This window comes from Radiomyces spectabilis (assembly GCF_025331425.1).
Source record: "Radiomyces spectabilis strain NRRL 2753 chromosome Unknown BYT42scaffold_7, whole genome shotgun sequence".
Taxonomy (NCBI): Eukaryota; Fungi; Mucoromycota; class Mucoromycetes; order Mucorales; family Radiomycetaceae; genus Radiomyces; species Radiomyces spectabilis.
Window position 1 is genome coordinate 1351827 of NW_026251932.1, and position 26966 is coordinate 1378792.

The following is a 26966-nucleotide window of genomic DNA, read 5'->3' on the forward strand; positions in this document are numbered from 1 at the left end:
ATGTGGGATGTATCATATCGCTTATTCAAAATCTTATTTTATCGATTGACGTCGTTGTTGAACAATGCACATCAAACATTGGCGACCCTCTACCACCAAGAAACAACAACAAAAAAAAAAAAAGTGTAAGCAAGACTGGACATAGTTTGAATTGTAGGCTTTTGGGTGTCTATACTGAAGGATGATATTTTATATGTCACGTTATCAAAATAAATATAAAATGAAGGAGAACCACACAGATAAATAACAAAGTAGTGGGATACGATAAGAAAAAAGAAGCGCGCATAAAGTAAGGAACGAAAGGTTCGAGGACACAGGTCAACGCCGGACAAATTGCGGACAAAAATGCCGGAGAGAATTTTGTTGGAAATGAAGACGAAATTGTTTGGACGGCAAAATAAGGTACGGACAGTGGCTCGGTTTCTTATTTTGAAAGCGTTCGTTTCTAAACAGTTTGCACTTCACCCAAAAAGCGTTCCCTGGTTCCGTATTCTTAGTCTTCGTCACAACAAGAGACACAGAAATATTGTCCGGATCATTCAACTTGGGTTTTTTGACGGTAGTAGGTAAGGACTTGCAACTACCAGTGACTCCAACCACTTTGTGGAAGCATGTGAGGCTTCGAGTGTCCTGACGGAGAATATCGCGTCTTACTCTCTTACGCGCGTCATAGAGTATACTCTCGACAAGAAACTCCTCAACGTTGCACCTATGGTTGTTCCGAGAGCTCAGTCGTGAAACCCATCGACAACCTTGCAACGCATTCTTGTTCATCGGAAACGGTGAAAGAATACTCGTGCAACTCCTTGATTCAAAACTTAAAGGTATTCTTTCAGCGGCCTGGATTCGAGCAGAAGGTCAACCAATGGCGAACTCGTAATGTGCAAACCAGCGAATGCCTTTCCGATGTTTATGATGGCGCCATGACGAGCATTCCAGATCCCAATGATGCTAGCCCTCCTTTTGTTGCGCATGAGCGAACACTGCTGCTTACTAGTATTCAGGATGTGATTTACAAAATCGCTAATAATTCACCGACAATAATCTGCCACGCAATGAACGATTCAAGAAGGAAAACGTCATCCTTGTTGGTGTTATGCCTGGTTTTTGAGCCGAGTACAGATGTAATCAACAGTTACTTACAGCCGTTGGTCAATGAACTGAAGAAGTTATATACTGATATGCCCACGAAGACCTATCGGAGCCCGGAAACTGTGGTGAGGGCAGCACTACTGATGAGTGCGTGTGATATCTCCGCTGCTCGCAAGTGGATGGATTCTCAGCGCAACCAGTATCCGTGCTTGCTACAAGTGCAACAGGTCGTGTCCTCGCATTTTCGCCGCCTTTGAGCAGTTTTATTGCTCAAAGTAAGTTTGTCTCCAGCGTTTTTCCATGTTGGCAATCCCGTATGCTTACGTGAAACATTCCTGTTCAATCTTTAGGCCAACCTGCAACCGAAAATTACGAGAGATGCCTGGCACAGTCTTGTTTCGCGCTTTTTGGTCAAGAGTCAGTCTCCCTCTACGCTTGTCGAGTTGCCCGAGTTCCGTGAACTGATTGCCACGACTAATCAGTGCGCAACGATACGATTACCGAGCCAGTCAGCGTCGACACCGCCAAGAGAGATATTGCGGCACTTTACCGAGAGAAAAAGATCGAGGTAATGGAACTCTTGCATCAGCAAGTTAATCTCTCATTTACCCTCGATATTTGGACATCAGAATGGGGGGCCCAGATTTCTTCTCAGTCATGGCCCACTTTATCGACGACAACTGGCAACAACGGGAGCTTCTGATTGGGTCTGAACACCCTGAAGACCATTACAAGCGACAATGGCTCCAATATTGGCAATATGGCGAAGATGCTGGAGGAACGATCGGTGCAGGACGGAAGATATGTTTTCAACAAGGATCACCATCACTTGCCTTGCTTGGGTCATATTTTGAATCTTGCCGTCCAAAGTGCCTTGAAGGATGGGTTGCAACAAAAGGCGTCAGCTTCTGTTATGGACAGGCGCGATGTCAAGTTGATGGTAAACCTTACATCAGTTTGTTTGATTTCACATATTTATTCATCGCTTTACCTGTAGCTACTCCTTCGCAGATATTACAAGGGCCATTTGTCGAAGGAGGAGAACACAACTTGAGAGTTCAAGGTGTTTGTGAACGAAGGCCGAAATCCTGATGTCATTGCAACTCTGCAGGATTTCATCCGGCAACTCCCAGAGGAGGAAAAAGAGTTGTACTGGGTTGATGCATTTGTTTACATCAAATGCAGAACCCAATTCAAGTCCTTGAAAGCCGAGTACAAACGCTCTAAGGAAGAGCGCGAGCAGGTGAAGAAGCGAAAAAGGGACTACAAACGCCGTTCCGACGTTAGTAATTGGAATTGGAAAATGACAAAGACTCGAATTGACATGGTCCATTATATAGAAATGCAGCAAGAGGCAGGCGGTATTCGATCAGCAGCCCATCCTGTCGGCTTACTTTGTTGGTGCTGAGCATCTTCTTGATGCCAGCTTGATGTCCGATGAGGAGGACATCGAGGAGGGCAATTACCTGGTCGGCAAGAGAATTTCGCGGCCTCACTGTCGAAGTGATCGTGTTAGTATTTCATGTAAACAAAAAGTGACATATGGTGGAATCCAGCTCACACATTTTCATAGGCAAATGCTTTTCATGACCTGTTGTCGGCGCTTGCTTCTCAGAAGGAGGGGAATGCCGTGTGAACAGTCGCGGCTGACAGATATTTATCAATAAACAACAAGAAGTTTCTTTTACTCCATCTATTGTTCTCCTAACTACAATACAGTACTAACGCCACCGAACTCACCATAGTGCATATGGCCATCTCAAGGACGTAGTTTTGAATTATGCTTTCTGGCCCTTAAACTATGAACCCAGTCATGGATTTTTTGGGAATATTGATGCCAACAAGAAGGTTGGCGATACGATCTTTTCATGAACCAGTTGTCCAAGCCATACAAACTACGCAAACCAGCATGCGATTGCATTGGCCCTTGAATATCAACTGTGTCAAAAAATAACCCAATACTATATGACAATGAAGCTACGTCAAAAATATTTGTTAGAAAACTTCACACCTACACACACGTTTATCAGAACTTTCGCTTATTTTACTACTGGGTGGCTGTCAGTAAAAAGGGAGAAGATCATGGCAATGCCTTCATACTATGTTCATCGGAACTCGAACAGTTGGGTTCCGACTGAGAAAACAAGACTAGTCCTCGTTTGTCCTGTTTCATTGCCGTCCCTGCGTCATGCACGTTCTGATGACGACATCTAACGAAGCAGAAATTTGATGATCCCTTCTCCACAGAAATCCATAGTTGTCGACTATTTTTAAATGGAAAAAATAGCCTCACGAGGAACCGCGGTTGAAATTGCGCGACCGCCAAGTCCTAAAATGTTTATATCTACTTCATATCTTGGCAATGAACTCGAAAAAGATTTGCCGTCGTTGAATGACCGACAAATAGAAAGAGGAAAATATTGTATCAACATTGATGATACAAGCAATTGCTCCATTTATTCATCTGTTGCACTGGTTGGCTTTTTAGTCTACAGTTTTTCTCATTTTCGAAATTATTGTCAGTGTCATTTGATTTTAAATAGTTGCAGCGGCGTCTCGAAAGTATGCGATCGTTTGAGCTGAAACCTTTCCAATACAAAGAATGGTGTCCTTCATCGTTACTGGATTTGGTCATTTTCTCCCAAACCATACAACAGCAAGTTTGAGATAGCAATATCCTTTGTCAAATGAAAAAAGGGGAAAGCTTTATCTGAGAATGTAGCCACATTGTAAGTTGCCAAAGAATTTCACTGTATTGAACGCTCAATTATCCACATGCAAGGCAATAGATGATGAGGTCAGAGCTGACAGCCAATAACCAACATATCCGCCCGAAAAAGCTTTTTGAACCGATCTCTGGCGCTCCAAACAGTATCATGCAGACCGCTTGCCACATACCTGTTCCTTCATTAAGTTTGAACTTTGCGTTTTTAAAGAAAAAAGCACGATGCATGCACAATAGATAATCAACATTATTGTCACATTTCGTGTTCGCGATTGTTGCCTTTCTAGTGCGGTTCCTGCCGGCTAGTCGGACCGTTCCCGTTTATGATCGGCCGCTTTTAATTTCACGTGCAGCGAAGAAGTCAACGAGGATATTGCGGAAGAACGGAATAGGTACAATTTAAGTCGAAAAACTTTTTTTCTGGTCGCATCGAAAAAAAAGTCAACGTTCGCTTTCTCCATCGTTTCTTTAGAAAGCACTATGCATGAGCTCCAGCATTTGAAAACGTTTTTATTGGTTTGGAAAAAGCTTTATTTCGATCACGAGAATTTTTTTATTTTTCTAATCTGATTTTGATCACCATAGTGAGATTAACTTGAAACTTTTCCTTTAAAATTTATTGATTTTTTCGGGAAAACCCATGGTTGCACTGCAATGGAATAAACAGCAGAATAAAAATAATAATACAGATGATGTGTGACTAGATGAATCTAACAGAATATAGACATTTCTCATCTAGAAAAGATGGCAGCATGGATGATAAGCAGGCGATGCTTAAACGGAGGATCGCGAGAGAATTTTGCTGTATTGGGTGGAACAAATGGAAAAAGCGGCATATCAAAACAACTGATACATCATCGAAAAATGGGACATCGCGGTGACTTTGGATTTCTCAATCTTTGATATAAAAGGAATAGCACAGCCGTTTGTCCTGCTTTGACCTACATACTCCACTTTTTTATATAACATATCTTTCAATGAAAAAAATGCCAAACATATTTGGGAGGGTTGCCTCCTACTTACGCGTATTGATGAAATTTATCGGACCCGGCTTCATGATTGCCGTCGGATAGTAAGTATCCCCTTGCATTTATTCTCTGTTCATATGGCTGCCCTTTCCTTTTTTTATTCTTTGTCGTGATGATGAAAAATTTATCTTTTTTTATTAACGGCAATGTTTCGAAAAGCTTTGATCCAGGCAATTGGGCTACGGATATGGAAGGTGGTTCGCGATTCGGTTATCGTCTTTTGTTTATTATTTTGCTTTCCAATATCATCGCTATATTTCTACAAAACTTGACGATCCGGTTGGGCACCATCTCAGGTTTAGATCTGGCTTCGGCGTCTCGTAAAGTATTTCCTTTATGGATCAACATGATCCTCTATGTTATGGCCGAAATTGCAATCGTTGCCACCGATTTGGCCGAAGTCATTGGTAGTGCTATTGCTTTGAACCTACTATTCCCCAAGTTACCATTACCTGCCGGCATTGCCATCACCGCCGCCGATGTATTCATTGTCTTGCTTTTGTACAATGACGAAGCCAACAATCCAGACTCGACAGCCGACTCGGCCTCTGTTCGCGTGGTCCGTTATTTCGAATTCTTTGTTATGATTCTGGTCTTCACTGTCGCTGCCTGCTTTATTGTTGAACTGACGTATTCCAACGTCGTGGCCGTCGATGTACTCAAAGGCTATGTCCCTACCAAGGAAATCTTTACCGACTCTTCGGCTCTCTACGTTTCCATTGGTATTATTGGTGCTACAGGTAACGTATTCAAGACAACCCAATACCATCATCATTGTTACATTGTTTCGCATGATCATTCCATATTGGTTTCATTTTTTGCATACATGGATGACTTATGATGATTTTTTTCAGTGATGCCTCACAACTTATACCTCCACGCTTTCATTGTGCAAGCTCGTTGTCGTGAATGGCGTAACCAACGTCCCAAAGTTGTTCGTGTAGGCGATGAAGGTTGGGCACTGAAGCGCAATATCAATACCCATGTTGCTACCGAGAAACTGGATGAAATGTTTGAAAAGCAGAAACATGTGGAAGAGAAAAACGAGGAGATATACCCAGTGTCTACCGGTGCCAGTCCTAATTCTCGTCCGGATCACAGCGTACTTAGTATCGAAGATTACAAGGCTTTGGGAGTCGATGAAGAGAACCTCAGAATATACCTCGACAAAGCGTTGAAATGCAATTTGCATTATGGTTTGGTCGATCTTGGCATCGCCTTGCTGATTGCCTTCTTTGTCAACTGTGCGATTCTTATTGTTGCGGGTGCCAACTTTTACTACGGTCCTCACAAGAGCGAGGAAGGCGTGGAAGATTTGTTCAGTGCTCACGCTCTTTTGGAACAGTACATTGGCCCCCCTGCCGCTGTCGTATTTGCTCTCGCTTTGTTGCTTGCTGGTCAATCCAGTACTTTAACGGCCACACTTGCCGGTCAAGTAAGTGATCTACAACAGAGTTACTGATACGTGTGGGGTCAATTCAGCCTTTTATTAACGAAATTTTTGCCGCCTTGTTTTTCAGGTTGTGATGAGTGGATTTCTTGGAATGACAACCCGTCCCTGGGTGCGACGTGTCGTGACACGTCTTATTGCCATTGTGCCTGCGATGATTGCTGCATGTAGTACGGGTCGTACGGGCTTGAACCAAATGCTTGTGGGTAGTCAAGTCGCTCTTAGCGTGCAATTGCCTTTCTGCGTGCTTCCTCTGCTGATCTTCACGGCCAAGAAGAGTATTATGAAGGTGGATCTCGTGGTTGAACATAAAGAACCCAGACATTGCAAACGATTCACTGTGCCTTGGTTGGATCGATTTATCCCCAGTGCCTGGCTGGAAGCTGGTCTCTTTCGATCAACAAAGTCTACGGATGCCACCAAGGACGTCACGTCAAACGGTGCAGCAGAACCGGAAAAGCCAAATGATGGCCTTGTCGCTCCTCCTCGTGCCGGTCTTCATGTGGAAATCAAGGAATTACCCAAACCTCTGGTTTATCAAAATGGTTGGATCGTGAACATATTGGCCGGTATCATCTGTCTCCTTTTGATCTGTCTGAACGTTTATATGATCGTCACCACCATCCAGGGAGAGTAAGCAAGCTGCTCAAGCAAAGCTATACAACAAATCGCATCTGGTCCTTTTTTACATATCCCCACGTTATACTCCATCGTTAATTTTACCTCATTTTTACAATCCTCTATTATCACCTCCCCTCTTTTAAGCTTTTCGGTTACCCATTTTGCTTGAAAACCAAAATATTCTTGCATTACTGTATCATTAAAAATTGTACATTATTCCTCTCATGTCAATCACAACAATAGCATGCCTGTACAGATCCTGAAATATACACAATTTGTATTTCCGAAAACGCCATTGCTAAATATTCCTCGAAACGGAAATTGCTACGGTCACACACCTTTTCTTTTGATGCCATGTTATCTCATTGACGAAATTACTATTTTTCTAATCACAAATAAACCAATCTATTTTGTGCTTTTGGCAAGCCCCAAAAAAAGAGAGAGGAACTTTCATGTATTATGCTTTCGTGCGATTAAGAAAAAAAAAAGGTGAAAAAAAGACAAAAAAAAAGAAGGAAGAATGCGAGAAACACAGTTTAGGCCTTGTTTTCTAAGCTGGCAACGATATCCTCACAACGGTTGATGTTGCGCAAGAACCAATCGGCATAACGACGGCCGACCTTGCTTTCGGCAATGTGGACAACGTCTTGCTTGAGACAGAAATCGAGATCCGAAGTAGGCATGTAGACACCATCCAAGAGCTCGCCTTCAACCCACTTGTACTGGCGCGACTTCTGCTTGAATACCAGCAACTGCATTTTCAATTCATCGGCATCCATTTCCAAGAACTTGGCCAATTTATCAATGCCCATGGTGGTGTACAATTTCATGAAAGAGCGCAAAGTGGGAAGGTTGATCTGGGTCTGAATGTCGTTCATGAAGATCTTGATCATGTTTTGATGAGGATCCTAAACCAAGAATACGGAAAGGTTACCATGCCGATGCACGAATGGAGTGTGTGACGAGTATTAAAAGCAACTTACCACTCCATTGGCGTTGTTGGGATTGATGCCCACAGCCGAGATGAATTTGGGACAAGCATATTGGAAGAGTTCTTCGAAAATTGCGAGGTTGTCTTCTCCCTTTTGCATCTTGAAAAGCTGTTCACCGTGCTTTTCACGAAGCTGAGAATGGATATTTTCATCCAAACGCGTAGGCGACATGGCAATGCAAATGGCTAACAAAGCGTACATTTGATCCCCCTTTCTGGTAATCTATCATGAACCATTAGCCTCCAGTTTCATCTGATTGCCAGGTCCAAATAATTTTACCTGATCGTATTGATATGATCGAGAATGGTATTGCTTGGTTCTCTGAATGAAGGATAAGATGGTGGAGAAAGCTTTGATGGCGTCAGCGTATCTGCGCATCATCATGTAAGCGAAACCGACATAGTAGTAAGTCGTCACATGGCAGGCTGTCACACGTGCAAACATGGCCTAAGCGTCGTTCCGTTTAACAAAAAAAAAGTCGACGTATATATAAAACAGGCCACAACGAATCAAGTTACCTTTTTGTTCAACACAATGTTATCCATCATCTTCAAAGCGAGAACGTAGTCACCCAACAAGCAGTGGACACGAAGAAGACCGACAATGGAAAAGTAGCCGAGCATCTTGTACAAAGGTCGGGAGCCGTATTCACCGGCTGCTTCCCTAACAACCATACCATGCAACGCATCAGAGATCAGGCACGTCACATAGGTATAGGTACCCGCAACTTACATCATGTCACCACCATTCTTGCTCACAAGCAATTGTTCGTTGATACGCGATTTCTGAACAAAAGAGTAGAGCACGTTCAACACGCTGTAAGAACTCCAGATCTGGTTATTTCCGCGCAACATTTCGATTTCCTGCTCGGACTTGTTCTTCAAGCGATCGCGATAGTTGCTGAAAGACTGGAACTGATAGATGAACTCGTCAATGATGTCCCAGAGCCAGGGGTTGGGAAGTTCCAAATTGACAGGACCATCGGAATCTAACACGTCACCAGCATAAATATTTTTTTTCTTCTCACACCCTCAATCGATGGGATCCATGGTGACTTACTCAAGATGTAGTTGAAAAGATCGCAATAGTTTTCATAGGAACGGATACGGTGTTCCAATGTAGGCGTCAAACGAGCATAAATGTGTCGGTAGTACAATTCGCGGTAAAGCGTGAGGAACACGGTATCTAGAGAATGATGATGTATGTGTGAATTTTGAAACATGCAGGACTACAAGTTGCCAAGCAATTTACCGCCATTCACGAGAGGAGCGATCAGTTCGGCCTCGGGCCAAGGTTGCTTTTGATAGTAACGGTCGCTCAACTTGTTGAAGGAGCTGTCGTAAACGTTGTGAAGTTCAAAGACATTGTTGTCCGTGACATTGCGGTAGAAATGCAAGATAAAGTTTTTCACACTGTCGGGAATGTGAGCCGTGTTGGGCTGCTGAGGAGGAACGACTAGATGACGAATATAAGGTTAGTAATGTTTCCCACGGAAAAGAAGTCGCGATGACAACTGGACACGGATAAAAGAGGTTGCGGATAAATGTCCAAGCGGGGGAGCAGGAGGGAGGAGGATAAGGGTTGCGTGTCTCACCTTCGGCTTCGAATCCATCGTCAAGATCAGTAGTTTGGGAATAATGGACTTGGGTAACGAATTCAACTTCGGCCAACAAGTCGTCTTCCTCAAAAGTGTCCTGATACATGATGAATAAAAGAGATGGACTGGGACAAGAATAAACAGAGGAAAAAAAAGGAATATAAAAAAATCACTCAGCGACCTTTCTTTTTTCGCCTCCCACCCCAAAACATACACCCTCTTTTTTTCGTGTATGAGTGCAAAATGCTTTGAGGAACCAAAGTCACAAAAATCTGAGCCACAATTTTCTCCTGCAATATGGGCCACCGAAACAGCCTTGCTGCGCCTTTCTGACCCAATTTTACCCCGAGCCTGACAAGAGCCTCTTTTTTTTTCTTTTTTCAAAGACCCGCGTGGAATAATACTTATACCCTTTTCAAGGCACTTGCTATACACTTCCACCACTCCGTCTTTCACTCAAAAACTACTCGGTTTTTTTTTTTAAAAAAAAACCCTCTTTTTTTGTTATTACATTTTATAAAAGGGTTTAAGAAAACATGGCGCTTGCTCTTATTCGGAAAACGGTGCCTGAAGCCGACGATGCTATTGTGGACTACATCGATGGCTACTTGAAGGACGCCAATTTCGATGATGACGACGAGGATGCTATTGCTGACTTTGTCAAACCTATTTTGCTTGATGCAGGAGGCGACGAAGCCAAGATTGACGAATTATGCGAACAGTTGATCAATATGCTTGCGTCCAACAAGAAGGAAACAACCCCTTTGAAGGGACTTTCGAAACTGGAGAATACCGTAGTGATGGGTCAACAATCGGGTTTATCAGCCACCGCCATGTTCAGCAAAGGATCCGTGGACTTGGATCATGTGTCGGGTCGTCGTGTTCAATCGCAAGTGAACCAAGACAAATTGCGCAAAGCTGAAGCCAAGATTGCAGCCAAGATGGCGAAACGAGCCGAAAAGACCAATATGCGTATCGAATATGAAGCTTCGCGATTAATCGAAAGTGAACAAAAGGCCTTGCAGGAAGCGTACAAATTGTACAATCCCATTCTCGATTACACCTCGACCAAGGGCAAGAACAAGGATATCAAGATTGAAAACTTTGACATTTCGTTTGCCGGTCGTCGTATTCTTACGGATGCCAACCTGACATTGGCGTTTGGTCGACGTTATGGTGTGGTCGGTAAGAACGGTATCGGTAAATCTACCCTGCTTCGAGCCATTTCCCGCCGTGAAGTCAACGTGCCACATCACATTTCCGTCTTGTATGTCGAGCAAGAAGTAAGTGACTTATACTCTACTACACTCCATCTTGTGGATGTCCGATATTGATCGATGGATGGATGCGAATCTAGGTTATTGGTGATAATACGCCTGCCATTGAAATGGTGCTTCGTGCTGATGTGTGGCGTGAACATTTGTTGGAAAAGGAGAGAGATTTGTCGGCGCAGATCAATCTCATTGAAGCGCAGCAAAGTGAAGGCGAACTTACGGAAGAAGAGAAGAAAGAGTTTGAAGCACAAAAGGACAGGATCAACGGTGAACTCAAGGATGTCTTTGCTAAATTGCAAGAAATTGAAAGTGACAAGGCCGAGTCAAAGTATGTCGACATTTGGAAAGATTACTGACTGGAATGAATCAAAATACTCATGACATGGGAATGATTTTTTGCAGGGCATCTGCTATTCTGGCCGGTTTAGGTTTCCCTACGCCTGATCAGAAACGTCCTACACGCGAATTCTCGGGTGGTTGGCGTATGAGAATTTCTCTTGCCCGTGCCTTGTTCTGCAAACCCGATGTTCTTATGCTCGATGAACCGGATAACATGTTGGATGTATGTGCTCAAATGGATGGAATTTGGATGATCAGTACATTGACTCTTTTTTTTTTGGACGTTGCCTGCATAGATTCCTGCTATTGTTTGGTTAGAAAGCTACTTGAAGACATGGCCTAATACTTTACTGGTGGTTTCTCACGACAGAGGTAGGTTTTTTTGGGACGCCCGGGTGTGGGGAGTGACATGATGCTGGAACAGGGATGGTGTGGTGTAGTGTGGTGTGAATAGACATGTGGCTAACGTCAAGAACGATAGAATTCTTGGACGAGGTGGCTACTGACATTTTGTTTATGCATTCCGAGAAACTGGACTACTACAAGGGTAACTACACCCAGTTCTACGCTACCAAGGAAGAGCGACGCAAGGCCCAAATTCGTGAATACGAATCGCAAATGCAGTATCGCAAACATCTTCAGGACTTTATCGATCGCTGGAGATACAATGCTAAACGTGCCCCGCAAGCTCAAGCGAGAATCAAGATTCTGGAAAAATTACCGGAATTGGAACCGCCAGAGGACGAGAAGATTGTCAAATTCCAGTTTGCTAATCCCGAGCAACTATCTCCTCCTATTCTGCAGATGAATGAAGTCACTTTTGGTTATAACCCCGAGAAAGTCATTATTCGTAATATCAATATTGACGTACGCATGGACTCCCGTATTGCCATTGTCGGTCCCAACGGTGCAGGTATGAAGATATGATCGAGTGCAAAAAAGATGGATTACTTAATCTCTACTACTTTTTGCAGGTAAATCTACCATGTTAAAGTTATTAACAGAGGAGAATAAGCCCATGAGTGGTATGGTGCACCGCAACGGTCGTCTGCGTATTGCCTATTTTACCCAGCATCATATTGATCAGCTGGATCTTACCAAATCGGCTGTGGCCTTTATGGCTGACCGTTTCCCCGGAAAACCTGAGGAAGAATACCGTCGCCATCTCGGTTCCTTTGGTATCACCGGTATGGTCGGTCTGCAAGTCATGAAGACTTTATCCGGTGGTCAGAAATCCCGAGTTGCTTTTGCCTGCCTAAGTGCGCAAAACCCACACATCTTGGTTCTGGACGAAGTACGTTTCTTCTGATGATTATCTTATCAGCGTGTATGTACTCATGGCAATTTTTTCTTTTTCGTTGTTTCACAGCCTACCAATCATTTGGATATGGAGTCGATGGATGCTCTTCAAACGGCTCTGGGACAGTTCCAGGGTGGTGTTATCATGGTTTCTCACGACGAACGCTTTATTTCTACGGTCTGTCATGAAATCTGGGTTTGTGCCGATGGTGTGCTTTCGAAATTCTCGGGCACCATCAAAGATTACAAGGTACAGTATACTAATTTTTTTGCTTTTCATTCAATGATAAATGACTGACAGAGGCGAAAACTAGGAACTTGTATGCCCCAAGGATACTGTTTTGTAATAGACTATATACTGTATCAATAAAAAAAAACAACGAAAAAAGATTACATTGTAAGCATGAAGAAAAATGTCTACTATGGGTTATGGTTTGCATACGGTGGAAGGAGAGTCACGGTGGGATGAGATTTGATCGGTGTTTCCGAAACGTTTGTTTCTGGGGCCCGATTGTGCAAAGGCGTCCTGCACCTGTTTCTCTTATTTTTTCACTCTACTTGCTTGGTGTACGTTTTCGCTATATCTCGCTCCTCTTAACAGCGTACCTTTACTTATTGCGCTTTTCTTGTTTAGCATGAAATATACGTTTGTTTCGGTTCCTGGTTTGGGAAATAAGGAAAATACCTTTCTCAACATTAAGAGCAAGTTGGCCGATTATGCTGAAACATACGAGTTCAACATTCCTGAATTCAAGGTAATTGGAAACATTCACACAAGCTTTCGCAAAGCTTTTCTCGGTCACTCTTTCCACTTACGTGAGAAATTAACCTCTCCACTAGATTGGCACTCTCGATGCGCTTGTTGTCTTGTCGGATGAACTCGTTAAATTCGACACATCCTTTGAACAGTCCACCAACAAGTTGGCTGACTTGTTAAGAACGCTCGCAAAGAACCAAGGAACCCACATTCAGGACCTCTTGCTTGTGAATGACAGTATGTATTGTTCTCTTCTTTCCGCTCGTTTGCGCCATCTTGCAACATTGACTCGGGTTGCCCCCGTCCCCCTTTTATGTGTGCGTGTTGTCACTGAACTGACTCTTTTCTCGTTGTGCTGTTGTTATAGAAACAATTGACCAGTTCATTCGAACGTTTCAATGGAACAGCATGAAGTACCGTACGGATAAATCGTTGCAAGAAACTACCCAGCTTCTCAATCAGGTAAGAGGGTGAAACGTTTGTTCGGTGTTTATGTTCTTGACACGTTTTGACACTCGCCCATAGGAAGTGACATCCATCGATAATGTCATGAAAAACAAGCTGAACATCTATACCCAGAATAAGAATGCTCTTCAAACCTTGCAACGCAAGCAAACGTAAGCTGATAGAAGTACCTCTCCTCCATTCTTCTCCACCAACAGTATCTGATGATGGATGGTATTTTCTTAGTGGAAATTTGTCGGTGAAGAACTTGAACGGTATTGTCAAGAAACAACATTGTATTTTGAACTCGGAATATCTGACCACGTTAATCGTGGCTGTCCCCAAGTAAGTCTTGTCTCTCTCTCTGTGCACAGCTTTGAGTATCAACCTTGTACTGACTGCGTTGAAAATTAGGTCATTATTCAAGCAATGGAATAACAAATACGAAACGTTGACCTCCATGGTGGTACCCCGTTCATCTGCGTAAGTCACAGTGCCATTTCTGTGAAAGACCTGCGTTTTATCATGTGATTGATCCATGTCAATTTTGTAGTAAGATTGCAGAGGATGACGAGTTTGGCTTGTTCACTGTCACGGTCTTTAAGCGTGTCGCGGATGAATTTACCCATAAAGCTCGCGAAGAAAAGTAAGCAACCGACTGGTACCAAGAACGAGATCAAAGTGACAATGATTATTAATGATTGCAAATACTGTTAGGTTCATTGTACGGGACTTTGTGTACGACGAAGATGCGTTACGATTGCAGCAGCAGGAATTGGAAGAAACCTCGGCTGCCGAAAAGGAACAGCAAGCGGAATTGGTGCGTTTGGCCAAAACCAACTTTAGTGAAGTGTTCGCTTCCTGGGTTCATCTCAAGGCTCTCCGAGTGTTTGTGGAATCCGTTCTCCGTTACGGCTTACCACCGGACTTTGCCTCTGTCGCTATCACGGTAAGTCACCGCTTCGGTATAGATGTAATAGTGGTTTGACTGCATGAAGTGACGATGTTTTATATCCTTTTAGTCACCACCCAAATTTGAAAAGAAGGTGGATGAGACTCTTGTAGCGCAATATGGACGATTGGGTGGTGTGCACGGACAGTCGTTCCAGAAGCAAAATGATAACCAAGAAGAGATTTTGGATCACGAACTGAATGCCGTCAATCATAGCGACTACCGACCTTATGTCCAGTTTGATCTTCATTTCGAAATTGAGCGTAGATAATCCTTTTTTCTTTTTCAATACAGTCTGAACTTTGGATTCCTTTGATTCTATTTTTCATGTTAACTGACCCGTTTATGGTAAATTCAATGACACCGCCACCATCGTTCCTTTCAACACAAAAAAAGAAGAGAAAAAGAGAGTAAAACAGTGAAAATGTAATAACAATGACTATGTTGTTCTAGTTTATGATATCAGGTATCATTCATTCACATCCAAAAAAAAAGAAAAAAGTGTCTAGTATTGAGCAGCGGCAGCTTGGCAAGCGCGCAAGTTGTCAAGGTACCATTGGCAAGAACCGATATCGTTGCCACTGTTCTCGAGACATTTGGTGAAAGCCTTGGCATCGGCTTCACATGTAGCAGTGGCAGTAGGTTGTTGTTGTTGGAAGGGTTGCTGGTATTGTTGTTGTTGGGGAGCGTATTGCTGCTGGGGTTGTTGCTGAGCGGGTTCCTCCGAAGAACTACCGCCGCTGAAAATGGAAGAGATGCCATTGGCCATGGTGTGACCGACCGCCGAACCAACAGCAACACCTGCCGCAGTCGTAGCCACTACACGCCAAGAAGAAAAAAAAATGATGAGAAACATGCCATTTTGATGGATATAATCGTTTAATTTATCAGATCATTTTTGCGGACTCTTTCTCCTGAAAAGTGATCAGGCGAAAAAAGAAAAAAAAAAACCTACTTTGAGCAAACAAACCAGGCTGCTGAGGTTGAGGAGCGTGAACCACGGGAGGAGCGGGAGCGGTAGGTGTCATGGCATGTTGAGCCGGTGCAGGGGTGTGTTGGGTGGGTGGGGGAGCTTGACGAGCAGCGGGAGCCGGTGCAGGTGCGGAAGGTGGAGGAGCTTGACGCACAGGCATGGTGTGAGCCTGGCGTGTCTGTTGAGCAGGAGCGGCACGTCTAGTCTAATCATAGCCGACCATCAGAAAAATGATAAGAGTTAGATAAGTAATTGAACTTTGATTTCTATTTCGCGCTTTTCTCTTGTACCTGGCGAGGCATGGTTTGGAAACAAAAAAGAATAGTGGAGAAAAAAAACCTTAATTCCCCTGGTTTTTCTTTATTTTGTGTGGCATTGTTAATCACAGTCACATTTCCACATATGGCAACTCCACTGACTCTTATTCGCTCGGCCCTGATTGGTTAGAAATTTCACTACATTTTCACCCACCTATTGTCCCTTCTTCGCACTGCACCACAGGGAAAGTCAGCGTTATTGTCACACAACGTTCATTTAAACATCTACCAAATAGTTAACCAACTTCCTTCAGCTATAGAAGAGTCATGACATTCGATAAACTGTAGTTGACTCAGTACGCATTTTTCAACAAGTTGCTGTAGTTTGGCACATCAACCAAAGCGCCTATCTTAAATACTTATAAAGATACATGTCAAGCTTCTGCCCAAATATAAAAAGCCGGCTGGAGACCGTCGGCGGGCCAATACCGTTGTCAAGTTGAAGTCTCATGGGTCAAAATGGTTTACGGTGATAATTTTCCCTTTTCGGGCACTGTTTTGCTCTTTTGAGAGAGTTTTTTTTTCTTGCTATTCGGTTTACATGCAAAGTGTGGGCTTTGATCAGCATCCCAGTGTGCTTGTTGCGAATATTTCATTTCTCTCATAATTGTGCCATGCAATAAATAACTATCGGTTAAAACTGGATGGGCTCTCTCAAGGCACTATCACTACTGAATCCATCGTTGTGGAAATTTAAGGCGCAAAAAAAAAGTATGATCATGTTTATAAAAGAAAGTTCGCAGTCCAGATCGTGAAGCCTATCGATGGTTGCAAATGAAGAGATCTGTCAAGGAACTTTCACGTGGGACGAAACAGTCAAGGGTCCATGGATGATTGGCCGATCAGGGCCATGCTGACTGCTGACTGGTGCTCATCAAGCCTTTTTGGTTTGGGTTTGCGCAACTTTCATTTTATTTCCGCAGCCATCTTCTGTACCCAGCAACCAATCGTATCTTTCCCTCATCGATGCATACAACTCGACTCGACAAAAGACATCATGCGCCCGCGTAGATGGAAAAAGGAAAAAAAAAAAATGCCCCCACATTAGAAAAAGTAACGGCAAAAGGGAAAAAAAAAAGTATCCGACCTTTTTTGTTTTGTGATTTATTTTTCTTTTTATTTTTCTCCTTTTTATCTTTTCCTCTTCTGTTGAATGAATCGGTTTAATATTAGTCGTTTATTTTCGCGTCATTCACGCCTTTTTATACGTCCTGCCCGTTGTTACTCGAAACATGGCAACGCAGTTGGTTCAAGAGAGCAACCACTCCCCCGCATGGTTTCCCTGGACTCGGTCAAATCCGACTCGCCCTATCATTTCTATCAGAACAAAGTCCTCGAGCCATATCTAAGTCAACCTATCAATGCGAGCACCCTACGACAATATATATTTTTTGGCAGGCAAATGAATACAAAGCGGCTCATCCAATCCGCCAACTGGGTACGTAATGAACTGCTCGTGAGACTCGCCCATCGAATTCGGGATTTCCAGCAACTGCCGTTCTACGTGGGAACCAATCCGAACATTGAATTCGTGTATCGACTGTATTGGGGGGCATTTGAAACTATACGGAAATTCCCAGTAATCAAGAACAATGACGACAATGAACGGTTTTGTGCCATGCTGACCGATTTACTCGAAGATGGGCAATTGGTCATTCCAAGTATGGCATTGGGCGTCATGGAATGCGCCTCATATTATTCGCCTGGGCAACGTGATCTCGATCGGTTCTTAAATCGTATGCTACGGTCTCGTATTTCTCGCAGGGTCCTGGCGGAACAACACTTGTCGTTAACCGAAGCCTGTGAGCATGACTGGGATGAAACGATGGGATTTGACGATGGCTATGTGGGAATTATCTATGTCCATTGTTCGGCCCGCGAGATCGTATCGCATGCACAGAAATTGGTGTATGAACATGCGCACGGTCTGTATTTTCAACATTACAACAACGAAAAGCCACCCAGTGGTTGGAAACCGCCCGTGATCCAAGTCGAACTTCATCAATCAGTTGGGCGAGGATACCAGCAAGCCGAGGATAAAGATGAAATCATCTTTGCCTATGTAAGTAGGAACGAGGAGTGATGTGGGTGAACAAAAGATCAAAAATGGCGCATGATGGCTGATACGACAAATGAATTCCCAGGTACCGGAGCATCTGGAGCATATTTTATACGAACTACTAAGTAATGCTGTACGGTTTACCATGGCCAACTATCTACCGGAAAATTACCCACCGATTCGAGTGACGGTGAGCGCCAATGCAACAGATGTGTATTTTCGGATATCGGATCAAGGCAAAGGCATCTCAAAGGAGCGGTTTGATACATTATGGTCTTACCAGTCACGCAAAGTCAGCGATCAATTGCTCAACTTTAAGCAAGTGCACAAGATGCCTACGAAGGTGAAGGAGCGAGCCGAGATGGCGTCGGGTCAAGGGATATACCTCGGCATGGGATTGCCGCTAAGTCGAATCTTTGCCGAATATTGGGGAGGGGAACTTCAAGTGTTGACCATGGACGGGTTTGGCACGGACGCCTACGTACGGATCCCACGGCTGGGAACCCAAGCTGAAAATCTCGGTTTCGAGAAACATCCCTTATACACCAGTAAAAAGCAAAAGATCAAAGCGGGAAATTCCACCATCAAATCCAAAAAACGATCACCCATGGAAGAAGAAGCCGAACTTGACGTCCAAAAGCAACCTACTGCCGTCCATCATTATCGACGATCCGTCGAACAGCAAACCGGATTACCGCCTGTAACCGGAAATGGCTGGAACCACAGCAGCATGATTCGATCTTGAAAAAAAGACCTCTTTCCCAATTCCCTCCCATCGTTTGTCATTCATCCACCCTAATTACGCACATACACGCACACATGTAAATCAGTTTGTTTATACCATTTGTCCTTCCTTTTTTTCCAAATCGCTTTATGGTAATTTTTTATTCCAGTAAAATTATATTATGCAACATCACAACGTTGAAAACGCCAAAGAGAAAATGTTAAAGCCAGTGATAACGAATGAGCTAGGTGTCAATAGAGAAAGAGAAGAAAGGGAAAAAACCCAAGGATCATGTGGCAAGGCCAACTTAATCTTCCCAGGTTTCAATGAAACCGAGACCTTTACGATCCCACACACCGTTCTGGTCAACGGCCACTTGCGCACCATGGAGCCAAATCTTGCTGAGATCGTCGTCTTCGCAATCGCCCCAACGAATTTGACCAAGAGCACAAGCACGGACGGTCTTGATCACGTGTTCTTCCTTGCAATCCAAGGATTTGTCAATCACGGTAAGCCATGGATTGTGGCTGTCAGTGGAACAGTTGGGAGACTTGTAGTTGAGCAACAAATCGATTTGAAGACTAGGACGACCACGGGCAACATATAAACCCAAGAGGGCGGCGGCTTCGGCCCGTAAAAGGGCGGCACCTTCGCTGGGAGTAACGTAAGGGAGGACGTGTTGAATGAAACTGCTGGAAGTGACACCATGCATCAAGAAAAAGTCGAGCTTGACCTTGCCTTCACGCATACCACTGGCACCATAGATGATGACTGCTGCCGTATAGAGATCCTTGTACTTGGTTTGGACATCCTTTGCGTTTTCTTCCACCTTCCATTGTGCCAAGTATTCCTTCAACTTGGACACGCACTTTTCGTCGGCCAAGACGTTTCCCAGCTTATTGGAGTCATCAAAGTTCACGACACCGTCAAACGCACTGTCTTGCTGCATGGCACGCACAATTTTCATGATCGAATTACTCTCAATGTGATCCTGCAAAGACGCTGTCTTTTCGGACTCCGAACCGGAAGATTTGGAACCGAAACCTAATTGGGTGCTCATTTGGGTGGTCAGGTGTGACACCATGTCCATGGCCGAACTGCTGGCTGTGGCGGCAACGGAAGCGGCTTGTTTAGGAATAAGGAAAGACTTTGTTTTCACGGATTCGTAACCGGGAATGATGGGGGAGAAGGTGGAATTAGTAACGGCTGCCAGGGCCAACCCTTCGGCGACTTGACCGGCCAAATCAAACTCCAGACCATAGCCGATGTGAATTATAGGATGGAAAGCACCACCCACCGTTCGTGCAAGCATGTCGCCGCTCCACACCCAGCGACGGACGGTGTCGACCACGCCGTGCGATTGGATCTCTTCTGTGAACAAGCGTAAAAAACGTACATATTCATCGGCTTTCCCGAGGGCCGATTGATAGTTTTCACGCGTCAATGATTCACCCTGCGGCGGTGTCAAATGGCGCTGGAATGAAGCGTGTGAATCGTAAATTTCCTGCAATCGCTCGGGAGTGGCTCCCAAAGAATAAGCGGCCAACAAATGGTGGGTAAGATGGCTGTTTTAACACACGCGTAAAAGATTAAAGTCAGAACCGTGATTACATTTTGTACGACATTTGGAGCTTTTTTTTTCTAAGCTAAATCACTTACTTGTGGAATTTCTTCTCGTTGAAAAAGATGTGGAATTCTTGATGGTTCTTTGACAACAATCGTTCAGCCAATGCTTGAGTTTTGGAGGTTACACCTGGCATGATGACGGCGTAAGTGTCGGGACCAATGGGTGTCTTTGGCTTGAAGGCAGACATAACGATTCGATATAGTGCAAGCACGTAAAAAGTAAGACTGGGGAGTAGAGGAAAAAAATGTAAAGTAAAATGATTGAAGAAGCGTAACAAATATGAGCGCGCGACTTTTTATGCATAACTGGAAATGGGTCATCACGACGTCATGAAAAAAAATGATGGCCGCTTCCTCCCCGACCTTTTCTCGCCGTTGAGCTGATAAAACATTCCAGTAGCCAATCATATTCTTTATTGTCTGCTTATGAACCTGAGAGAAATTCACACAGTCTCAGAATCCAAATTCTGGGATTTGCGCGGTTTTCATCAACTGAGTTTCAACTGTTCTTGGTCAGCTTTGATGAAATAGGAAATTTCTCGGAAAACGATATGCCGAACACTCTCACGTGGTTTATTTTACCCTTACCATCATCAGCTTTTCTAATCATTTAGTAAACAAGGGTGGATGGTGCCGACAGCATTGAATGCAATCGCATACACCACTAAATTAAAGTAAGATCCGGGAAGGCTCATATTCCGTTCCGCGTCATGGATCGCGTCAATACTATTTTGCAGCTTCATTAATGATGGTCAAGAAAAAAACTTGAACAGACGCCTGTGCATGGGGCAGTTAAACGCGCAGAAAAATACCGTTGTTTCGATAGTTTGTTTCATTTCCTGAGCCTGTATGGGAGTGGATATGACATCTGAAAGCTCGAATACAGTGACCTTTTTGCCCATAATGTTGGGGTATGCTGACAATGTGTTATTTTTGTGTGCTGCTGCAAATGCTACATGCATGCGGCATCTCGATGCATGTTCACTTGCCACTTGCCCTCTCACCGAAACATACGAGCTTTCAGTGATAATACTTAGATGATGCATTAAATTGGGAAATTACCCTCCAAAATACACGTGGACTTGGAGCTAAAACTGAAGCATCATTTATCTTTTGGTTTCGTTTATGGATATATTTTGTCTCTCCAGCTTTATCCAAAAGATAACTAATAAAAGCGAGCAGAAAAGACATTCAAATGAAAGAGATCAATTTTTTGGCGGAAACTTCGCTTACCTTCATCCCATTGCCACCCGGTCAGAATAATAAATCATTGATCGTATTGCTACTGCGCGACCTTTTACACATAATGCGTGATCCTCATGAAAAAAGAAGTGTACTAAAAGTACCACGCTTGATAAGTGATGATGTTGGCACAATACGAGCTGGACTGTCCGATGATCGTTCTTTCTGGTTGCCGTTCATTCCTATACGCTGTTCTCTTGACCGGCCAAGTACCATACGCACCAGCGGCACCTTTTTCTGTGAAGGAATATAAACTGTTTTCCAGGAAGATCGTGAACGAAAAGGTTCCTTTGCGATTGATCACTGTCAACCGCGGACAGTCCTCACGTTTCTCCCTCAGTCGCACATCAGGCAGTAACTCACTGCACGTCATTTTCGGTCTGTTCGTCCTGTAGGTACGGATCGTCCTGGAAAGAGGGTGGAAAAGCTAATGAGCGTCTTCTATTGTACAAAAATACACAGCAGCGTGAGACAAACCATGGCTCAACCAAAATTTGTTCAATCCTGCAAAGCAACGTACGGAAAAGAAATGATGCGTTTAGTGAGCTTTTCATCAGTAGTAGATAGTCATAAATTTGCTCGAAGTCGGGGAAGCATGCCCCAATCACGGTCAAAACAGGATGATGGATCGTGCCTTTTCTTTCCCGCGAACTCGTGCTCGGCCATATAATTTTTACCCAGTTATTCATCGTCATCCGGTAAGATTACTGTCTCTATGCCGGTCCAGATACTCCCCGGTTACGTTCGAGTCTGCTGAGTAAGACTCGATTTCAATTTCAGGTCCTCCCAAGGACCCTCCTGATCGTTCACTGGAGTGATATCGCCGCCCATCATGTCCACCATGGAACGGAAAACACGCGTCGTAGACTGTCTTTAATAATCAACCTGGAGAAGAGATGAAGAGAGACCAACTTACAGGAATGTAGTGGATTCCACAACGACTTGTATAAGGCATTGTTTCCATCTCCATGACGCACCGGGCTATGTGCTTCGCTTATCTTGTGAGCAAACTGGACAAACGTAAATGTCCGATTTTGGCAATGCTTCGACAAATGAAATCCACCTGACGCGTATTCATGGTATAGCTTCGCGTTTTTCTGAAAAAGATTCCCTGTGTTGCAAACGGTTTCGCCGTTTGAATGTTGGTTACATGTTTTCATTTCCCCAACAGTCGCGGATGGAAACACCCACAAGCATGCCCTCCAGCAGAGAAGCATCGAGAGTCAAATTGACCACACGATCAATAGACTAAAACTCGAATGCACGGAATTTGCGGATCCAAATTAAAAACTCTGCGTGCTACCATTTTTATTTTTTTTATTTTTTCCGTTCTGAAGTATTGTTGGCAGTTATTCATTGAAAATGTTCCATATCAACGATTCGGATGATGTTTTGACTCTCTCTCTCAAAAAAAAAAAAAAAAAAAAAAGAAGAATAGCTTTGACGAAGGCATATGCGAACGTGTGGTAAAATTTTCATTTTTTATTGCAACCCGTGAGTTTCCACTGTTTTAGAAGGTGCTCCAATTCTGATATGCCAAAAAGGAATAAAAAATAAATCCTGTAATGCACAAGATGAGGTTCTTTATTGCAAGAGAATTTCGATAAAAAAAAAACTAGGAAAAAAACTAAAACGAAAAAAAAAAAAACTGTTGTATCGATGGCATTCAGCTATGAGTTGTGACGGATGACCCCCAACCAACAATTGGGTGGGCAAGTTGTTAAAACTTGTTCCCCTATCCCACCCCCGTCCAACTTATAGCTATGCCATGGGCTCGGGAGCCGACTCGTCCGGTCGGAAGTCTACAAAAATGTCAGTACCACTGCCCTACAAGATGTTAGTATAATCAAAGCTTGCTGAAACGCCAATCAGCCGGCACCAAGTCGTCGCGGGAAGGCAGAGCAGAACAGAACAAAGCAGAGCAGCGCAGCTTGAAGCCTACAAAATGTTAGTATCTTCCCAGCTGCCCAACAGAAGGTTAGTACTATCGGGAGGTCAGTCGGCAGGGATGGTCAAAGGGTGCGGTTGGGGAGAGAAAAGGGAAAAAAAGAAACGGGAAGAGGAAGGAAAAAAATCTTTGCCGCAGCACCCTTTTTTTTTTAATGCAATAAAAGGTTGAGGGGCAGCCATCGAATGAAAAGTGGGAAAAGACTAACTTTGCGAGAATTGGGTGTAGAGCGACGTGCGCATTTGTATCAATGCGCAAAATTAATTTATTGGTATCCCAGCAACAATGGGGAAGAAACAAGAAGGTTTCTCACTATGAAAAGCTTCACACACGTCTTCAAGAAAAGACAAAAGGACAGTGCACTGAAGAAGTCCAAGCGGACTTTTTTGATGATTTCAAGTACGAAAGGCATCGAAAAAGATGGAAGCGGTCCATGGGTCCGATTCACTTGATCCTGTCCCAAGGCACGGCATCCATTACCTTTGTTCAGATTTTGATCCATCCAAAACCGCCTTTACAAGACGAATTCGCACAAATTCGAAGCATCTCTGTAGAGGCGCATCGGGCCGAGTTACGGTTTTTCTCCATCTGTTTTTGCACCCATCCATCAACCTACGCCTAAGAGATCAATTGTAATAAAAGTATACTATGATACATAAGCCCTTATTATCTTTAGAAGGTTGATTAGGTGAATAGATGAAGTTAAACAATAAGCAGCCTGCTCAGGTTCAGCGAGCTCAGAAAACGCAAAGAGATCGTAAACGTAGCCATGCTTGTAACATCACGCTGATGCAGTGAAAACGATGAACAATAAGATGGTTTTTAATTTAGTAGTGTCGTGGATCTTTCATGCTGAAAATCTTTAGATTGCCCGCAAATTTTCCATCTAATGTCATTTCATCTCCTGCGTATGCCAGATAATAGTCGCGAGGGTGCCATGCTACAGTATTCATGGCCGCCGAGCATTCGATGTGGTGTACAGAGACATTGCTTTCCACGTGTGACTATGAAACCATAGATTAGCCGATGGGTTCCTTGTTTCCATGATCGAGCGTTTCCCCACTTACAATATCGATAAAATTGTCTTCTGACGCCGACGCAATAAATTGACCATCATAACTGAAACTCAACGTACGCACAGGCCATCTGTTTACCACATCACGTCAGTGCTCTGTTACCATGCCTATTCCCCCAATGTGGTTTCTCTATCCCTTACGTGAGTTCCGAGAATGCTCGCTGACATGTAAACGTCTTTGTATCCCACAACGTCACCAGTGCATCAGCCGATCCTACAGCAAGGTACTTTCCAGTTGGGTCGGCTTCTACGCAATAGCAATTGGCGGTATGGCCTCGTAACGATTGTAGCAGTTTTAGCGAAGGATATTCGTATGTTTTGACGGTGCCTTGTCCGGTCGTCACGAAAAATAGATTGTTTGCATTGTTCCACGCGATTTCATTCACCTAAACCATGGAATCCGAGCAGATACTCACAAATTAATAAGACAATGTCTATACACAATGGTGCTGCGACGAATTAAAGCTTTACCTCTACGTTGTGTTTTTGTGTCTTCACAGTTGTATTTGTTCGAGTGTCAATGATACTGATGGTATCATTCTACAAATTGCGGTTAGGAATAGGCCTTTTCGATTATGAAAGCGGCACGATCACTTACCTTGTCGCCTACAGCGATATGATTGCCATCCGGACTCCAGCATATATTGATGTTTTCTCCTCCCGTTTGCACCACCGCCGTACATTTACCAGCTACCAAAGGTTCTTTGTTAGACCATCCAGTTTTGATATGCAAGCCATGAGGGCATAATGCTTACAGCGCTGATCCCATATTCTCACAGTTTTGTCACACGATGCGGTTGCTAATCGATCGGGATGGGTCGGATCCCAGTCCAGCTGGTCGACACTATCGGTGTGTCCTTTGAGTTCAATGGAATAGCGAATATCGGTCTGTAGTCAATAAACACCGTCTTGTTAGTAGCCACGTTATCAGATCAATCACATGTGCGTCATGGTAAGATTACTCACACCTCGATGGGGAGTCCAAACGCGTGCTGTTTTATCGACCGATCCCGAAGCCAGTTTACGTCCGTCACTGTTCCAAGCGACGGTGTGCACCTTTTCCTTGTGCCCTTTGTATTCTCTTATTTTGGAGTGTTTTATCATGGACTGGACCTGAGAAGACAAAAAGAAAAAATCGACCATGAGTTTATCAATAAGTTGTATGCAAGTGTCGAAGGCCTGATTTTTACTTGATCTTTTGTAATCGGGGCACCGTCAAAGTAATACTGCTCAATAATACCGGAAGGCGGGTTCCATTCGCTGAGAGGTTGTCCGCTTTCGTCAATGGCATCGTCAACAGCTGGTGATAAGCCGCCAGTGATTGCTGCAGTGTCCATAGTCAATGTGTAGTTGATTAAAAAAAAAAAAAAAGAAACCTGGCTTTTTCTGGTTTCTTTGCACCTTCCCCTCTCTTTTGCCCACTGAGCCACACACATCTTTGGCAACCGAACTTCAAATTTATAACTCCGCTTGCGATGCTCTGGTTATTACGGCTTTTTTTTTTTAATATGAAGCAGCTCTTCTGTTTTAAAAAAAATCTACTTTTGTTGCTACTATTATTCTGCTTTTCTCGCACGCTCGGCCTTCTTGATGGATCCTTTATCTGTCTTTGGTTGTTTGGATTCGGGCATCAGACCAAAAGGCGATTGGAGCTTGAACGGACGACGAAGTTCACCGGTCGCACTTTCTTTCCAGATGTGAATGCGGGCTTCCTTGGTGCTGTAAAACGTCTTGAATCCAAGAATCGCCTGCAGAATCAAAGGTTGCACGTATTGGAACTTCCAGTGCATCACCGCAATCATACCGATACCAATAAATCCCTGCTTCATCTGCTTTTTGATCTCGTTGACATCGTATTCTGGAAAATTACAGAAAAAGAGAAGATTCCGGGGTCAGTTCCGCCGTCCATGCATCCCCCGAGGAGCAACTCTTTAAAACTGTTGCAAATCATAGATAACCTACCCATCACCGTTGTGTTGACCAATTGCTCAGGTTCTTGTGATCCATCCCAGTTTTGCTTCGAAGGTTCCACGTATCGCAAGATGGTGGTATCTATGAAACGGTGGTGTATCAGCCAACCGTAACCAGCGGGGGTTGCTGGTGATCCCTTTTAATCTCGCAAAACCGCCACTTACCATTCTTTTTCTGCACCTGCGTAATGAGTTGGAAGTTCAATGCGAGAATGGCCAGTTGCGAGGCAATATACAAGAATCGCAATGGCCACAGATACTCGGGCTGATCCAGATGGAATGCTTTCGTGAGTTGACGCACAAAAACAAAGAAGACCACATTAAACAATGGATGGTTTAAAATTTTGTTCCAGTCTGGCATGGTAGGAATAAACAATAAAAAGAAAATACAAAGCAAAAGTAGTTTGGAACAGAGAACAACAAGACAATCACTGGGAAAAAAATGAGGGTGTAACCCTACAG

At 43.8% G+C, this 26966-nt stretch overlaps 10 protein-coding genes across 10 annotated transcripts; 5 read left to right on the forward strand and 5 right to left on the reverse strand.

The window, feature by feature from the left end:
- The first annotated feature begins 283 nt into the window (after positions 1 to 283).
- Positions 284 to 1759, forward strand: BYT42DRAFT_360193 (uncharacterized protein). The gene is made up of 4 exons (XM_051563220.1): positions 284 to 566; positions 674 to 1367; positions 1443 to 1660; positions 1722 to 1759. Exons 1-2 carry the CDS (start codon positions 346 to 348, stop codon positions 1347 to 1349), a joined length of 897 nt encoding a protein of 298 aa, XP_051423190.1. The 5' UTR covers positions 284 to 345; the 3' UTR covers positions 1350 to 1367; positions 1443 to 1660; positions 1722 to 1759.
- A 2945-nt stretch (positions 1760 to 4704) lies between these two features.
- On the forward strand, positions 4705 to 7046 carry BYT42DRAFT_360250 (natural resistance-associated macrophage protein-domain-containing protein). The gene is made up of 4 exons (XM_051563221.1): positions 4705 to 4889; positions 5005 to 5585; positions 5700 to 6280; positions 6366 to 7046. Exons 1-4 carry the CDS (start codon positions 4795 to 4797, stop codon positions 6930 to 6932), a joined length of 1824 nt encoding a protein of 607 aa, XP_051423191.1. The 5' UTR covers positions 4705 to 4794; the 3' UTR covers positions 6933 to 7046.
- Positions 7047 to 7452: 406 nt separating this feature from the next.
- Positions 7453 to 9611, reverse strand: BYT42DRAFT_497596 (RNA polymerase I-associated factor PAF67-domain-containing protein; the record flags this gene model as incomplete). Its single annotated transcript, XM_051564508.1, has 8 exons — positions 7453 to 7824; positions 7900 to 8130; positions 8188 to 8355; positions 8427 to 8571; positions 8641 to 8896; positions 8968 to 9093; positions 9160 to 9363; positions 9503 to 9611. The coding sequence occupies 8 exons, from the start codon at positions 9609 to 9611 to the stop codon at positions 7453 to 7455; spliced, it is 1611 nt and encodes a 536-aa protein (XP_051423192.1).
- A 237-nt stretch (positions 9612 to 9848) lies between these two features.
- On the forward strand, positions 9849 to 12821 carry BYT42DRAFT_572005 (P-loop containing nucleoside triphosphate hydrolase protein). The gene is made up of 8 exons (XM_051568550.1): positions 9849 to 10788; positions 10863 to 11107; positions 11182 to 11341; positions 11415 to 11490; positions 11600 to 12031; positions 12093 to 12412; positions 12488 to 12667; positions 12732 to 12821. The coding sequence occupies exons 1-8, from the start codon at positions 10042 to 10044 to the stop codon at positions 12762 to 12764; spliced, it is 2193 nt and encodes a 730-aa protein (XP_051423193.1). The 5' UTR covers positions 9849 to 10041; the 3' UTR covers positions 12765 to 12821.
- Positions 12822 to 12945: 124 nt separating this feature from the next.
- BYT42DRAFT_572008 (uncharacterized protein) lies at positions 12946 to 14889 on the forward strand. The gene is made up of 10 exons (XM_051568551.1): positions 12946 to 12984; positions 13052 to 13172; positions 13258 to 13411; positions 13542 to 13636; positions 13700 to 13791; positions 13865 to 13963; positions 14033 to 14101; positions 14172 to 14264; positions 14336 to 14567; positions 14641 to 14889. The coding sequence occupies exons 2-10, from the start codon at positions 13053 to 13055 to the stop codon at positions 14839 to 14841; spliced, it is 1155 nt and encodes a 384-aa protein (XP_051423194.1). The 5' UTR covers positions 12946 to 12984; position 13052; the 3' UTR covers positions 14842 to 14889.
- Positions 14890 to 15838, reverse strand: BYT42DRAFT_572009 (uncharacterized protein). The gene is made up of 2 exons (XM_051568552.1): positions 15526 to 15838; positions 14890 to 15389 (listed from the first exon to the last, which is right to left on the reverse strand). Exons 1-2 carry the CDS (start codon positions 15701 to 15703, stop codon positions 15076 to 15078), a joined length of 492 nt encoding a protein of 163 aa, XP_051423195.1. The 5' UTR covers positions 15704 to 15838; the 3' UTR covers positions 14890 to 15075.
- A 1424-nt stretch (positions 15839 to 17262) lies between these two features.
- Positions 17263 to 18664, forward strand: BYT42DRAFT_593949 (uncharacterized protein; the record flags this gene model as incomplete). The annotated part of the gene is made up of 2 exons (XM_051570735.1): positions 17263 to 17922; positions 18005 to 18664. The coding sequence occupies 2 exons, from the start codon at positions 17263 to 17265 to the stop codon at positions 18662 to 18664; spliced, it is 1320 nt and encodes a 439-aa protein (XP_051423196.1).
- A 286-nt stretch (positions 18665 to 18950) lies between these two features.
- Positions 18951 to 20457, reverse strand: BYT42DRAFT_546496 (uncharacterized protein; the record flags this gene model as incomplete). Its single annotated transcript, XM_051565886.1, has 2 exons — positions 18951 to 20208; positions 20303 to 20457. 2 exons carry the CDS (start codon positions 20455 to 20457, stop codon positions 18951 to 18953), a joined length of 1413 nt encoding a protein of 470 aa, XP_051423197.1.
- Positions 20458 to 24248: 3791 nt separating this feature from the next.
- Positions 24249 to 25890, reverse strand: BYT42DRAFT_516168 (WD40-repeat-containing domain protein). The gene is made up of 8 exons (XM_051565212.1): positions 25725 to 25890; positions 25501 to 25647; positions 25290 to 25422; positions 25133 to 25224; positions 25006 to 25074; positions 24676 to 24920; positions 24527 to 24605; positions 24249 to 24463 (listed from the first exon to the last, which is right to left on the reverse strand). Exons 1-8 carry the CDS (start codon positions 25869 to 25871, stop codon positions 24287 to 24289), a joined length of 1089 nt encoding a protein of 362 aa, XP_051423198.1. The 5' UTR covers positions 25872 to 25890; the 3' UTR covers positions 24249 to 24286.
- A 111-nt stretch (positions 25891 to 26001) lies between these two features.
- BYT42DRAFT_572015 (inorganic phosphate transporter Pho88) lies at positions 26002 to 26950 on the reverse strand. The gene is made up of 3 exons (XM_051568553.1): positions 26670 to 26950; positions 26497 to 26586; positions 26002 to 26392 (listed from the first exon to the last, which is right to left on the reverse strand). Exons 1-3 carry the CDS (start codon positions 26863 to 26865, stop codon positions 26091 to 26093), a joined length of 588 nt encoding a protein of 195 aa, XP_051423199.1. The 5' UTR covers positions 26866 to 26950; the 3' UTR covers positions 26002 to 26090.
- Positions 26951 to 26966: the final 16 nt, after the last annotated feature.